General features: G+C 43.1%; 2 protein-coding genes across 2 annotated transcripts; both read left to right on the forward strand.

Annotated features, from left to right (window-relative positions):
* Positions 1-8,528: 8,528 nt before the first annotated feature.
* LOC308362243 (gamma-crystallin S-like) lies at positions 8,529-10,072 on the forward strand (the record flags this gene model as incomplete). The annotated part of the gene is given in 5 exon segments (XM_080834811.1): positions 8,529-8,547; positions 8,550-8,597; positions 8,600-8,667; positions 9,135-9,377; positions 9,800-10,072. Coding segments are annotated over 5 exon segments (651 nt in total).
* Positions 10,073-10,899: 827 nt separating this feature from the next.
* mettl21a (methyltransferase 21A, HSPA lysine) lies at positions 10,900-13,211 on the forward strand. Its single transcript, XM_080834339.1, has 3 exons — positions 10,900-11,158; positions 11,248-11,359; positions 11,939-13,211. The coding sequence occupies exons 1-3, from the start codon at positions 11,006-11,008 to the stop codon at positions 12,334-12,336; spliced, it is 663 nt and encodes a 220-aa protein (XP_080690465.1). The 5' UTR covers positions 10,900-11,005; the 3' UTR covers positions 12,337-13,211.
* The last annotated feature ends 2,204 nt before the right edge of the window (positions 13,212-15,415 follow it).

Raw genomic sequence — 15,415 nt, forward strand, 5'->3', positions numbered from 1 at the left:
CACACAAACACGCATGCCCACGCACACACACATGCGCTTCTACACACACAGTCTAACAACAGACACACACACACCACAAAAACACACACAGTCACATACATACTCTTAAAAATACACATACACGGAGAGAGAGAGACAAAGAGAGGGAGACTACAGTTGGTGCAGAAAGACACAAAGTTGGTGCAACTGGCATTCCTGAAGAAGCACATTTTTGCACACATAATTTGCAGTGACCCCAAAAGCTGAAACCGGATCTAATTCCTAACATTAGAGTTCAGCCTAGCTTGAGTGCAAGTGTAATTAAACCTAATAAATCTCAATAGTCCGGACTAGACATGCAATTTCTCTTTTTCATTTTCCTGCCATCAAGTACGGCATCTAATGAACATTGCCACATGGTATTTCAACAGAGTTTGAGAGTCCTGCATATCCACATTCTAGCTGGCTACAAAACCCTACGAAAAGGTCTAAAAGATATTAAAAGAATGTACCCAAGGGCCATGCACAACACAAACGCATGTATGCCCACACACACACACACACGCATGCCCACACACACACACACGAACACGCACGCATGTATGCCCACACACAAACACACACATGTATGCTCGCCACACATAAATGCACATGCTGGGTACTCTAGTACAGTGGGTCTTAACAGGTAGTCATTGGTGAAAAGTGATTGGGGAATGACACGCTGAATATGCTGTATAGCATTCAGGATCGGAAAACTGTTTAGAACAACTGGCAGGTCTTCCCTCCATTCTCCAGGGTCTCCTTGAGAATTCTAGAGGTTATCATACTGGATCTAGATCTTTGACAGATAATCTTCTAACTAAACTACCTTTTAATGGTCTAACACCTTTAATGGCCCTGAACAGAATATTCGATAAGTCCTCAAAGAAGGTTTAAGGCAAAGGTTCACGAACACAGAGAGGTTATAAGCAGCCCTTTCCTCTAAGGGTGTGTTGCAAAGTATCTGGGTCATAAACACTGAGAATAATAGAGAATGATTTCCATGAAGATAATGATAATGATGACACAAACATTCACATAAATACACACACACACTCACACAGTTTTGGCATGCAATGGGCCGATAGCACAGACCACACACTCACTCTGGGGAGCAGCCTCACACACTGACACACATGGAGGCCAAATGCGATAAATAACAGTCGCTGCACACATACACACACATGCACGCAAACACACACAGAGGACGGCTGAGCCAAACCAGATTGAGGTTGTGCAGTGCAGTGCAGTGTTCAAGCCTCACACTGCTTTACATTACTACTGTCAGCCACAGCAGAGCAGAGGCATTAAGAACAGCACACAGCTAAGGAGAAACACACCTGGCAGAGGTGGTGAGAGGGACAGGGGGAGAGAGAGAGAAAGAGAAAGAGAGAAAGAAATTAAGAAAAAACAGAAGAGGTCGGGGTATGGAAGAATATAGATAGGTGGATAGAGAGAAATAGAGAAAGAGAGAAAGAAAGAAACAGAAGAAAGTGGGAGTAAGGAAGAATAAGGTGCATTGATAGATACGTAGATGGGTAGAGAGAATGAGAGAAAGAACAAAAGAGAAAGAAAGAAACAGAAGATAGTGCGGGGGAAAGAAGCATAAGGTTAGATGGATAGAGGGAGAGAAAGAGAGAGCTAGAGAGAGAGAGAGAGAGAGAGAGAGGGGGGGGGGCTAGAGAGAATGATCAGTTAAATATTCAGACATGGCTAGATGTAAATTTCAAACAGGTAGGATATGCAGTCAGTCTAAAATGCAGCCCTTTAGCAACTCCAGTGTGTGACGGAAACAGCATGGAGAAAAGCAAACAGGAAGCATTCACCTGAAGTAGAGGTGAACTTCTTCCCTCTTAAGGACTGTCTGCTAAACTCATTACAATTCATCTCAGTTTATTGTTGTCTCATTAAATTCAAGTGATGCATCTTTGGATAAAAGCTGTAAAGATTGTTTGTCAGAGTAGACCACGGTTTCACCCATAAAGGGGAAAAAAGTATAAATCACCAAACACATTACAAACATAAAGCGTCACCTTTTCTACATTTAGTAACATATTACATTACAAACATAAAGCGTCATTATTTCTACATTTCCACTCCGTCCGTCTTTTCTGAATGTCTATTGACTACAAACATCTTAGCCTAGAAAACACTCCCCACCAACTCTAAGTAGATTAGTGAATTCTATTCAGTCATATAAGACATTTACTGTAGAGTTTAGAAGTGACTGTTCCCTGGTCTATTCCCTCAACTCTCTAAAAATGCATCAACGCCTTTCACACTTAACCTGGCCAGAGCTCTATAAGAACATTCACCTTTTAAATCTTTTAAAAATATTGAACTTGAATTAATTTCTATTAGTTCTCCTCAAAACAAGAGTTAGTCTATGTCCAGCTCTTCTGTGAGAATTTTTGTTGTCTGTTAGTATATGTTGCATTTCTCTCTTGTTGTGAAAAAACAAACAAACAAACATGTAGACTTCTGTTTGCATTTTAGCGTGACGTGGTTTTGTGTAGAATTTTGATTTTGGTTGTGAAGTATTTATCGGTTGGATTGTACCGTGTATGAGAGTGTTATGCGCTGATCGGATGAACTTCATTCAACAAGAGGCTGGTGGGTCATTCTTCGTCACACAACTGTTTCTCTTTCACTCTCTCACTCTCTCTCTCTCTGCCATCTCATAGAGCATAGTATCGCCTGAACGTGTACCACCTGATAAGGGGTTAGTGGAATTCTTGTCTATACAAAGCCAACATAGTGTGAAGCTTTGAAAATCCAATCCTTGCAAGAGGCTGATCAAAACATTCTGGGTCCCCTTGCCTCTGTGTTCTGCCCCAAGCCGAGGGTTAGTACATTAAAGATGCTTAGACAAACATGGTTCAAAAGGTTAATATCATAAGCTGAGTTTGTCTATCTCAGATTCAGATGATAGAAACAAGAAAACGGAAAGGTAGGAACATTTAAAAGAGAGAATGATAGAGTTCAGAATATTTGCTTTCAATAAAAACCACTACGGTTTAAAGTCAACCAACCACTACGGTTAAAAGTCAACCAACAGTAGAAGATTTTCACATTTAAATATTGAGGGAAAAGTTTGAATTGTTATAAAGATATATAAGCTAAAAGTTATTCATTGAATGGACTGTTTATAGCCTTTGATGCTTTTAGGCAAGGGATGCAGCCTTTATCATGTCAGTATTAATTGATATTCTAAGGCAAACCTACGTTAGGTCAAATAAAAAAGCAAGGAGGAAAACTTTTTGACGCTTTATCGTTTCTGTGACCTGCAACTTTAGAAAGTCCACACTTTAACCGACATGGATTGATACACCAATCTGTAGCCTACACAAATTATAATAATGATGGTTAGTAGCAGTTGACGACTTTTAAAAAATGAAACTTTAAAGGCAGAGGATTTAGCGCAAAATACATTGGAAAACACATTACAAAAGTTTACCTTGAATTGTTTCAAAGTTGAACACCGCCATCAAAGAGGCTATTCCATGAAATTAAAACATCCATCAGGCTATATGCACATAGCCTACTATAACCTAAATGGCCTGCATGTGATAGCCTATTGTTTATTTTATCCACTAAATAATACTGTAGCCTACAATATCTACATAAATATGGGCCTAACTTAACTATAACTATAAGACGAAGATTAGAAAAGTTGAAACTGTCTCATTTATTACTGAAACAAGAAGGAAATTCAACACAAATATAGGGCCAACGAAGCCGTTAATGACATTATTAGGATAATAAACAAAGCCGATAATTTGATTTCAATTGCTTGATGTTTAAATAGAAGCATAACCTAACCCCTATATATAGAATATATAGAAAAACAGAAACAAAAACGCGCTGGCAAAGCCTTCGAATAAAAGACATCGTTCAATACATCATATATCTCAAAAATTTGAATCTATAATAAAGCTCACTTACGATCCAAATAGTGTCGGTTTTTCAACTGTTTCTGTCCATCGATGGTGAGTATCGAATCCAGGTTTGAACTTCCAGCGGTCTTTCGTGGAGTCACGGGTCCCTTGCACTAAGCCCTTCGCGAATGTTAATTAATTTAAAGATCATGTAACGTAATGAAACAGCGTAAGCTAAAACTATAGAAGATCGTGCCTTAGATAACTTCGTTTTGACGAACATATATTTTAAAGACGCCAAACGAAAAAAAAATCCTTTTCTTCTCTTGTCTCGGTGTATCAGACGTCAACGGTGGCGACTGTTGTAATGACAGACAGTGGAATAATCCAAAAGGACACCTTTTTCCTGTATACTCTGCGGAAGATATGTAGTGTCTGATCACAGCAAATTACTTTCCGTTGCCTCTTGAAGACGGAAGCGGTGATACCTGACGCATGGGAAACGGGACAAACGGAGAAAACGGAGAGTGAGCGAGAGGGAGGGGGTAACGTGGGTGCTATGGGAGGGCAGTGATGCTGGATCCACGTATTTCAGCTCTTCATTCAAAATCGTGTTGCAGACTGGCGTGAAGCCCCGTAGGCCTACGTGTTTGAGCATTCGACATGATCTATATCAACCAAAGAAAGAATGATCTTCTAAGCAAGTAGCCTATTCCGAAACCTTGGTGAAATATTGGACGTATGAAGCCCACCTACAAAGTTTCTTGAAAAATAAGAAGACTGGCGAGATTCGGGGGAACATCGGTTTATAAAATTTCACAAGCACATAAATCAATCGCAACTAACCTAGGTCCGCGCGAAACAGTCAATAGTTTACTCAACCTGACATGATAGGCTACCGTACCGTTCCTGCACAGCAATAAAGAATTCACTGCCTGTAATCTATACGCTTTTTCTGTGAGAAAATATCACTACCATGCGGTCTGTTTTGGCACTGCAGTTAGTATTGAAGTGAATAGTTTATACCCCATCATCCCACAGTAAATTAATTGTATACTGTTGCCCATCTTAACTGTTCTCCCATTTTAAATATACAGTCAGTAAGTACCCTTCCATTTCAAATTTCGAGGTGGGGTTTTAGTGCTAAACGATGTCAATTAGGCCTAGATCTACTAAAATAGATTAGATTTTCAACGTGCCTTGTTATACTAATTGGCCTTAGTTCATTTCTACACCCATTTGTTGTAGTTTTCACATTAGAATAAACAACAAATTCGTTTTATGTATTTACAGTGTCGGAGTGGCTGTCTACAGTTTTAAAAACGATTAGCCTATTTGTTTTAGCTGAATCTTTTGAAATGCAATCACTAGCCTTTACCTTATATAATTTTAGTACTTGATTTGACCCCCCCATACCTCTGTAATTGTCTCATGATTTTAGCTCATAAATGTATTCTTGTTTTTCTTAATTTATCCATTAGTGATCCAACTTAGGCAAATACAGTTGTAGTCTCCTTTAGAACTAATACTGGCAACAATAATATCCATTAGCCTAATGTAATTTAAGCCAAAAATACAGGGAACTTTTATGTAAAATATGAGAAGCTGGTAGATAACAACTAGATCCATGTCATCAATAGGGCATGAGTTGGAAAGGGATTATAAACAGAGCTGCGTTGGTATTTCTCTCCTCCAGTCCCACTATTTAAGCGGTTAACAAGAGGTTATGACTGCGTGACAAACAGGTCGTTATTGGGAACAGTTTTGAAAGCCATTAATGTGGGAAAAAGTAAATAATTCGATCACAAAAAAGAGTGAGATTCTCCTGTCTGGGTGAGATTACCGTTCACACACACGTCACAGACATGCAAGTTAGCATACGCATGGGTTGTCTGATGCATAATTAAAACAGTTAACATTTTCAATCGTTTGGAGTTGGGCACACAGTAGGCTATTTCTTGAAAAAAATACTAAATAATCATAATAATCATCGGTAATATCATCGGTAATAATCATTTACCACAACTAGGTTCACCTTCTAGAACTTGGCACTCGTCTTCTGCGCACTGAAGACTGACTTAAATGAACCACTGGCAGCAAAATAACAAAGAGGTTAATGCCATTTTTGTGGTGACAAATACAAAAAATGAACTAGTTTTTTTACGGAGGCTAAGTGGCACAGTTAATATTGAGAATGTGGGAGGGGAAATGTGGTTAAGAGAATATCTCTCTCCTTTGCAAACTCTCACACCAACAGGTATACAAAAGGCCACACACACACATAATCACAATGAGATACACAAATACACGAGCGCACACTCGCACAAAATCACACATTCATGTACGCGCGCGCACACACATGCTCTCTTTCTCTCTCACACACACACACACACACACACACACAGACACAGATACACACACACACACACACACACACACACACACACACACACACACACACACACACACACACACACACACACACACACACACACACACACAGAGCAGATGAAGTTGTGATGGATGGCCTTGCATGCCCTGCGTCAAGCTGAGTGCTCTTGACAGCTAACCACAGAGCTATTAACTCAACCTCAGCTCCGGTGGGGGGGCCTGGGAGAGGAACTCACACAAGCGCAGCCTTCCCAGTCAAGTATACGTCAGCGGAGTCCGGAACGGACCCGGCAAGGACACGTTCCGAACACACCCGGGTCCATTCATTCTTCAGTCAGCTTGTATTTGGCAATTTGGGCCCGCTGCGTTCCCCAAACCCACACTCCTTCACTCTTGGGCTACTCATCTATTACACATACATGAATGATTTCATGAAGGCTTGATAGATCTGGTAAACTAAAGGGGAAGTATGTGGGTTTGTCCATTATCCCGATGGTGTTTTTAAATACATTAATCTGAGGGGGAGGCAATGGACATGTTCGGCAACTTGTTGAAGCCAAGACTGGATTCGCTCTAGTTTGAAGGACCTTTTTCTAGGATCGTCATTCACTTCAACAGTCTCTCAAATGTTGCAAACATTTAAACCGGCTGCTTAGCAAAGGGCTAGCGACAGAACATCTTCCTTACATTTGAGATTTCGCAATGATGTTCAAAATATAACAGTTAAAGTACTGCACATTCTAACCCCACTACTAGCTTTACACGTGAATGGTTTATATAATTTTATACCATTAGCATTTGTGTGAACCTTGATCCCCATTTATCTTGTAGAAAACAGATGTTCTGCACATTTTCTTCGTAATAAATGTGACAAGATCAAGACCTTCACACAGCTCAGGGCATCACCATTTACGCTTTTCCGTGAAACACACCTGACTGGGTCTGCCTGCGTTCATATAAATCTGATTCTGATTCTGTAGGCCTGATATGGTGATTGTGACTCCCGCTGGTGAACTCTACAACATCCGTCTTAAGACAGTTTTCCCTCTTCGGTTAAATGGTTGTATACGGTAGTGAATGCCAGTCAAGGTCTCTCTTGGGAGATGCCAGGTCTGCGCAGTAGAAGTTGATTCATTATGCGGTATGTTCTTTTTCAATCAAATTTGTGTTTGCGTGGTGGGGATCGAAACGGAGAGCTGCTGCTGCTCTCTTCTGGCCAGCAATGGAATTGCAGGCTCTCAGAGAGCAAAGTTCTAAGCCTTGTCTCAGTGGTCAGAACAAGTTGAGTACAGGGCCAAAGATACATTGAAAATACAGTAAACAAACCATATTCAGTTATTAAACAGGTAATAAAACAGCCTGTCTTTATTCATCACTCAGTTGTAGGTCAAAGCCATAGCATGTAATGTTTGCCATTTTGTATTTGGCTACGGCATTACAATGTTGCCAATATTGAGATGTCAACTCAACTCAAGATAACTCCTCAGCTGCAGATTTTTAGCTTTATTTGGATATTTTCAGTCCACTTTGCTGTGGGGGGCAGTGGGTATCAGTATTCCTCTAACTGCTTCTGTGTGAGATGTTAGCCAGGCCTCTTGGCACCTGTTTGGATCCCAGCAATCCCATGCATGCAGCAGTGTACCTCGAGAGAGAGAGCTGAGTCAGATCATAGACTACACAGCAGGTTGGGGAGAGCGGGGGGGGCTGCCCACTCACTCAATGCACTGGAGCGCAATAATCCAACTCAACTGTACTCCTGAAATTTGGCAGAGGTCTTGCCTGCCTGCTGAAGTAATGTGTGTATGCGCGTGTGTGTGTGTGTATGTGTGGGTGTGTGTGTGTGTGCGTGAGTGCGTGTGTGAGTGTGTGTGTGTGTGTGTATGTGTGTGTGTGTATGTGTGTGATTGTGTATGGAAGAGAGAGTGTGCGTGTGTCTTGTCTTCTTTCCTGTGAGTAGAGGATGTTTACTTGCTCGCATATATTTTATACGGGTGTGTGCCTGTGCATAGAAAAGTCTGTTATGTGTGTGTGTGTGTGTGTGTGTGTGTGCCTGAGCGTATACTGTATGTGCGCATGTGCGTGCATTTGTTTAAGTGTGTGTTTCAGCAATAGTTACACAGACAGCCAGGTCAATGGCTGCAGTCCACACGAGCTGCTTTTATACAGCATAATCCCATCGCTCTTTTCTGGAAAACCTGAATAGCATCCGAACCACTGACTCAATTTTTGGGTCTGATTCTCATGACAAAGCAGTTGTCGGATTTAAAAAAAAAACTGGTGGGTATAAAAACAGGACCAGGAGCAGACCCAGAGCAGCGCCTCATCTCTCCCTCTTAAGGCACACACCACAGCCGATCAGACCATGTCCAAAATGGGCAAGGTAAGACCACCGCCTCACTCGGAAGGCAGACATACAATTCTGATTCTGATTCTGATTCTGATTTAAATTCTGACAATCATTCTAGAAATGATAGACACAAAAGAGTGCTCAGGCACTTTATCTACAGAAGGGTGTTTGCGTAATTATAACCAGTGGAAGGTGTCCAGGAACTATAACAACAGGAAGGTGTTCAGGAATGATAGCCACAAATGTTTTTGGGACCAAGATGTAAACTTTTAAGGTTTCCTTTTTTGGTGATTTTGCTCGAGAGAAAACTAATGAGGTTATAATCTTATGGCATTGTCAAATGTACCAAAGTATTACCTATGCAATAATATGAATTAATGTTTATATAGTGGAATGAAATCGCTGAGCAGCTACAGTGAAGATTGCACATCACACTGTTGTACTATCCACCACAAAGTGATCATTTAATTCCACGAAAAATTCTACTCTATCTTCCCCAGATTGTTTTCTATGAGGACAAGAACTTCCAGGGCCGTCGCTATGAGTGTGACGGTGACTGCACGGACTTCCATGCCTACTTGAACCGCTGCAACTCCATCCGGGTGGAGAGTGGGTGGTGGGTTGTGTACGAACGGCCCAACTACATGGGCTACCAGTACGTGCTGACCAGGGGAGAGTACCCAGAGTACCTGCGCTGGATGGGCCTCAACGACCGCCTCAGTTCCTGCAAAGGCATCCACCTCGTAAGACCAGATACATTTACATTTTGTCATTTAGCAGACGCTTTTATCCAAAGCGACTTACAAGGATGTATACACATTTTACATTTTACACTGATGGCACACTGCACATCAGGAATCAACCTTCTGATTACTAATAATGATACATAAGCAGTTTAGCTTAGTTCAGCTAACTTTCTTTCTTTTTCCCTCATTCTCTGTACCCATACAAAGATAAATAACCTCACAGACATACATCAAATCTGTTTGGTCATAAACTACATGATAGTAAAAGGGTATTTCTCATCTACTACTATATTAGTTGATCAGAGTTCAATTCAATCAGAGTTGTCCAATTCTCACTCCTGTTTTGTTGTGTTTTCATCCCATTGTTTTCTTCCCGTCGTATTCATCCACCTTCTATCCACCCTTAATGTGCCCTACAGGCCAGTGGCTCCCAGTATAAGATCCAGCTCTACGACAAGGGGGATTTTGCAGGCCAGGCCTACGAAACCACTGACGACTGTCCCTCCGTGCCAGAGCGATTCCGCACACGTGAGGTCCACTCCTGCAAGGTCCTGGAGGGCGTGTGGTGCTTCTATGAGCACCCCAACTATCGCGGCCGCCAGTACCTGCTTGAGAAGGGCGAGTACCGCAAGCCCGTGGACTGGGGCGCAGTGTGCCCCAACGTGCTGTCCTTCCGGCGCCTCACCGAGTGAACACCCCACCCCACCCCACCCCACCCCACACTCCCTGTCCCCACATTCCTCTGATCCTCCTCTGATCCTCCTCTGCCTGAAGGCACCAGCGTCTGCAGAGTGACCCCCCCAGATACCGCTGTCTGCGGAGTGACCCCCCCAGATATCGCTGTCTGCGGAGTGACCCCCCCAGATACTGCCGTCTGCGGAGTGACCCCCCAGATACCGCCGTTACCTCACCGAGGCCCCAGCTGAAATAAAGCTGAGAGGACAGTTGCAAGAGTTCTTGTCTTTATTATGAGTGTGTGTGTGTGTGTGTTGTGTCTTTGTGTGTGTTTCTCTAGTGTGTGTTTCTCTCGTGTGTGTGATATGGTACATCCCCTTTAAGGACATTGACAAACCATTGTCCATTTTAGATGGGATAGCTGTTTGTTACCGCTGATTTGGTCCAAAAAGATGGGGGAATATTGGAACTGCAATGAGATCCGTGTATTACAAAGTAGTCCAACATCATTGCTATCAACATCATTGTAAGGTAGTACGATTTAAAATGAAGTTATTTGTGCTAATTGCTCTCTATTCTCCTCAACCATACTCACACACAAACTCCCACTCCACACTTCCTCACACAATCTCTCAAGTTTTGCCAGTTTGAAGCTTGGGTTTTGTTTGCCATCCTCCTCCTCGAGAAACTCCCAAACGCCAGATGGCGCCAAGTCATTGTGGTGCCCGCTGCATTGTTTCTATGAAGAAGAAGTGTTCATGTTTGTAGGCACAGGCAGATGAACGTTTGTTTTTAAAAGCACTCGTGGTGCAAGTTATTTGATTCGTGTATTTATCGGTTTGAATGTTATCGGACCACCAGGCTTATTGTCACAGTGTACATAGTACCTCGTTGTACCGAAACTGATTTTAGGATACCATTAGCCTGTTGGTGAGCTAGGTTACAGTGATATGGCTTTAGTACCTTACGTTGAAGGCAATGCTGTGTTGCCAGCGCTAGCAAAACTACGCGACTCGTCTGCTGAGTTTCACTTCGCCAATCACAACGTGCGTCTGACACAAGACTGGAACCGTTTGGGTGTCGCGGCGGTCGTATGGGATGCCGTGAGTGAAGACGTCTTTCACGCTGACATTTTCTTTTTGCTGTTATTCCTGGACTTAACCCGCGCTTTATTCATTATCTGTGTTTGTAGGCTGTGGTGCTGTGCATGTATATGGAACTGGGACAAATTGAGTTGAAGGGAAAGACTGCTATTGAGCTGGGAGCTGGCACTGGCTTGGTTGGCATAGTAGCGGCTCTTTTAGGTAAGGAACCAACTAATACGTCTCTGCAGGTTTCAACATTAAAATTAGATCTACATTTTACAGCCTTTCACTTATTTCCCCAAGCTATCCCGGAAACCATGCAATCCCCATGCAACTACTATATTTCACTAGTTCGCCCATCGGAATGCTTAATTAGAGTGCTTATAATAAGAACGTGTAACTTGGTGGCTGGCCGTGGTTCTGAAACGCCTAGTGGAGATCAAGTGTGAGAAATTAGTCCCTATATCCCCCATAGAGAAGGGGCAATGTGAGCTTAGAGCTACTAGTGAAATGGAGGAGGATTGGGAGAAGGTAGGATACTTTGCTACAAAAGGATAGCGTGATTTAGTGGACAAGTGAGGCTGGTTTACATCTCCTAAAATTCGGAAGTGAGGTGACTGACAGCTGTCAATCATCTCTATGGGCTCCTTTCGAAAAGATAATGTGAATGTTGGTATGTGATAGCCTATACGTGAACCATAAATGCATGCACACATATAGAAGTGGTTAGCTTATGAGGAATATTATTATTAATATTATTATTATTAACTTAAAGTGTTTGTGGTTGTCTCTCCTCAGGAGCCAATGTGACCATTACTGACAGGGCACCTGCGCTTGAGTTTCTGGCTGCCAACGTGCATGACAACATTCCTCCAGCCCTGCAGGAGGCAGTGCAGGTCTCGGAGCTGACGTGGGGTGAGGGTCTTGATCGCTACGAGGCCGGCGCCTATGACCTCATCCTGGGGGCGGACATCGTGTACCTGGAGGAGACGTTCCCGGCCCTGCTGCAGACCCTGGAGCACCTGAGCTCCGAGCGTTCGGTCGTCCTGCTCTCCTGCCGACTCCGTTACGAGCGAGACGAGCGCTTCCTCAGCCTGCTGAGGAGCAGGTTCGCCGTGCAGGAGCTCCACTACGACGCTCAGAGGGACATCCACATCTATAGGGCCACCAGGACTACAGGCAGGAGGGATCTGTGAGCTCTGGGTGTGCGGGTCAGAGAGAGGGACTTTGCAGAGTTGGATCTGATGGAGACTCTGTAATCTGTGTCTGTACAGATCTGTATTCTGAGACTCTGTAATCTGTGTCTGTACAGATCTGTATTCTGAGACTCTGTAATCTGTGTCTGTACAGATCTGTATTCTGAGACTCTGTAATCTGTGTCTGTACAGATCTGTATTCTGAGACTCTGTAACTCAATCTTTGCTCTGTGGACGTGGGAGATCAGGAAGCATATTGAGAGTGTGTACTCTTGAATAGAGTGGGAAAGTGATTTTAGAAAACTTATCCCAATTTAATTTAATATCTATGATGCTGTTATGAACTTACTTTTGAGCAAGGAAGAGTAGAAGAGTGTACTCAATTCATTTGAGCAGACAGCTTCCAGGGTTCTTTCTTGATTTATGGTAGTTGTAGCCAGTGGTGTAGTCCAGGGTATACGCAGGTATGCGCAGTATACCTACTTATTTTTCAGCCATTATTGCGTGTACCCACGTGCCACATTGCGTTTATCCTGTGCTGTATGGGCTACTTAAAAATATTGCAAAAATTAGGAGTATACCCACTTCTCCAGGGTCCATTACACTACTGGTTGTAGCCAAAGTGAATTACAGGTTGACCACCTTTGATGCCTTTGTCTTTGAGTGGTGAAAAGTGAAATTACATACTATGGACATTCTTTCTGTGGGGTCCATCATTTTAGATTCATTTTCCATCCATTTTTGTCAGAGATATAATTCATTCAGATTACAGAATGATTAGTTAGATGGGCAGTTAAGTCACCTTAACAAAACTGAAGACATCGACATTAGTCAGGAGTCTGTGATGTTGCTAAAAGGTCTCCATTTCATTCCAGCCTGGCTTCGCTTTTCTGTCTCCTGTGTTAAGTGGCTGTTGAGGGACAGCTGCTATGTCACAATACGTCCAGTGGGTGGCAGCAACAGCGCAGGTTTCAGAGCTGCCCCCCCCCCCCCCACCTTCAGGCCATTCCCGCTTAGTGCCAGCCAGAGAAATGAACACTGAACACCAGTCCCTCTGCACAACATCATCACCTTTTTTGGGGTGCGGCATTTTTCTGCTCAGATTTTCCTTTTCTGTTAAAGTATCAAACTCTGTGAAAACAACCCCTTCTTGTCACCATGTCAGTGACTCAGCTTTGCGAACACCTTTTGCTGACAACCAAGCTGCCTCCAAATCCAGGCGAAAAGAGCCATGTCAGTGTATTAGGGCTGCCATTTTGTTTTGGACTATTCCCACTCTCAACAGGTCGGGCTAAGCTCGACCACAGATAGGAGCTTCATTTGTATTGATTAAAGCAAGTCATCCTCCTCAGTGTGCTCTGGTATTTATCACTGGACTGAGTTCATTATGACTGACAAGGTAAAATTAAAGTAGAATTAAAATCATCACGTTTGAAAATCATACTTGTGTGTGAGGTGTTCCAAGAACATCTTGTCATTGGGCGAAGATCTGAAGTATTTGTGTGTGTGGGTCTGTGAGTGAGTGTGTGTGGACATCTGAAGATTTAAAGAGGTGTTTGTATATGTGCATGCATTTGTGGGGGTCTATGAGTGTGTGTGTGTGTGTGTGTGTGAAGATCTGAATTCTGTGTAAGTCAAATTCCATTGATGGGCAACTGGCTATGAGCAAAGCAATGTGCAAGTCCACCGCACGCACACTCTTAAGCTAATTTAATAACTTGGCAAGATTCTAAGCGCAAACAAGAGAGGGTCTGCTCAATGCTCCCACACTTTACACGATCGCCTCAGTTCTTGCGCGACGGCGAGCTTGTTGCTTTGCTGCTTTGTCAATGAAATTACGGCCTTATTTGTGTTTGTGCTTACTCAGAACCATGTCTATGCCACAGGAAGTGACATCAGCACCAGAATTTCATCAGTCGCAGCATCCATGTCCCCTGCTGAGGTGGCTGAGGTCCCTGATGATCTTGTCCCAAATCCAGCCTCTGTCTTCTCTCTGCCGTCTCGGTATGATGGTGAGGCCTGGCGTCTTTGTCAGTTTGATCACGTAGGTGTTCTGTCTGTGTGTCTCCGGCCATAATTGGCTGGGTGTGTAATTACAATCAGTGGCACTGAGTGAAGCCTGGGCCTGTCTGCTAACCTGGAGCACAAGAGAGCTGAGTGCTTAGAGAGGGGGAGAGCGAAAAAGAAGGGGGAGGGAGGCTTGTTAACGAGACACACACACACACACACACTTACACACGTGTACAAACACACACACTCACAATATATCTATAATTTTTGTGTCTCTGACTGAGCAGTGGATATGGCATTTGAAAGCCCTCCAGCTAAGCCTTCAGGTCTTTAGCTGACAGCAAGGCACCAAAAAGCCAAACTTGTAGCAGTCCTTTATATGTCCTTCTCTGTCTCGCCCGGTCAATGGTGCATTACTTCTCTTCTTCAGCCCTCCCACGGAGAGTAAGGGTATCAAAACTCCTGACTTGTAGCCGTCCTGCTACATGGACCCCATTCCTACTGATGGAACTGTATATTGATGTTTTCCTGTTGTAATTGGTTGTTACATGGTTATTCTTGTGTGAGCATAGAAATGCTCATATGGGGGACTGATGGAGCCGAATATTGCTATTCTACTGTTCTTTTGTATCATCTGATTCTGTAACTCATACCCCTGGATGTGTACTCTGTCTGTCTCACTGAGACATCATGCTGCTAAATGAACAAAACTTATATCAAATTATTTCAGGCTGCAACTTAAAACAAGGAGGATGATTCCAAACAGTAGAAAACCAGCGATAGCTAACCAGCAGTAACGTTAGTGGCGTAGATCTGGATGAGTACGGTCTGTATGATTTATTTTTTCACAGGTTGCTAGGCAGATTTTGTGGGGCACATCTCAAACTGCCCCATCTCCCAATATAAACTTTGGCCTGTGTCGCTCACGCTCATTGTGTTTCCATAGCAACAGTCTTGTGTTTGCAGCTGTGCCCCAGAAGGGGAAGGACAGCGGAGAGCAGGCAGCATTTCACAGCGCAAGCACAAACACAGAAACACACGTATCAAATTACTCCAACACAGCTTGTGA

The sequence above is a fragment of the Sprattus sprattus genome, assembly GCF_963457725.1.
Source record: "Sprattus sprattus genome assembly, chromosome: 3".
Classification (NCBI taxonomy): domain Eukaryota; kingdom Metazoa; phylum Chordata; class Actinopteri; order Clupeiformes; family Clupeidae; genus Sprattus; species Sprattus sprattus.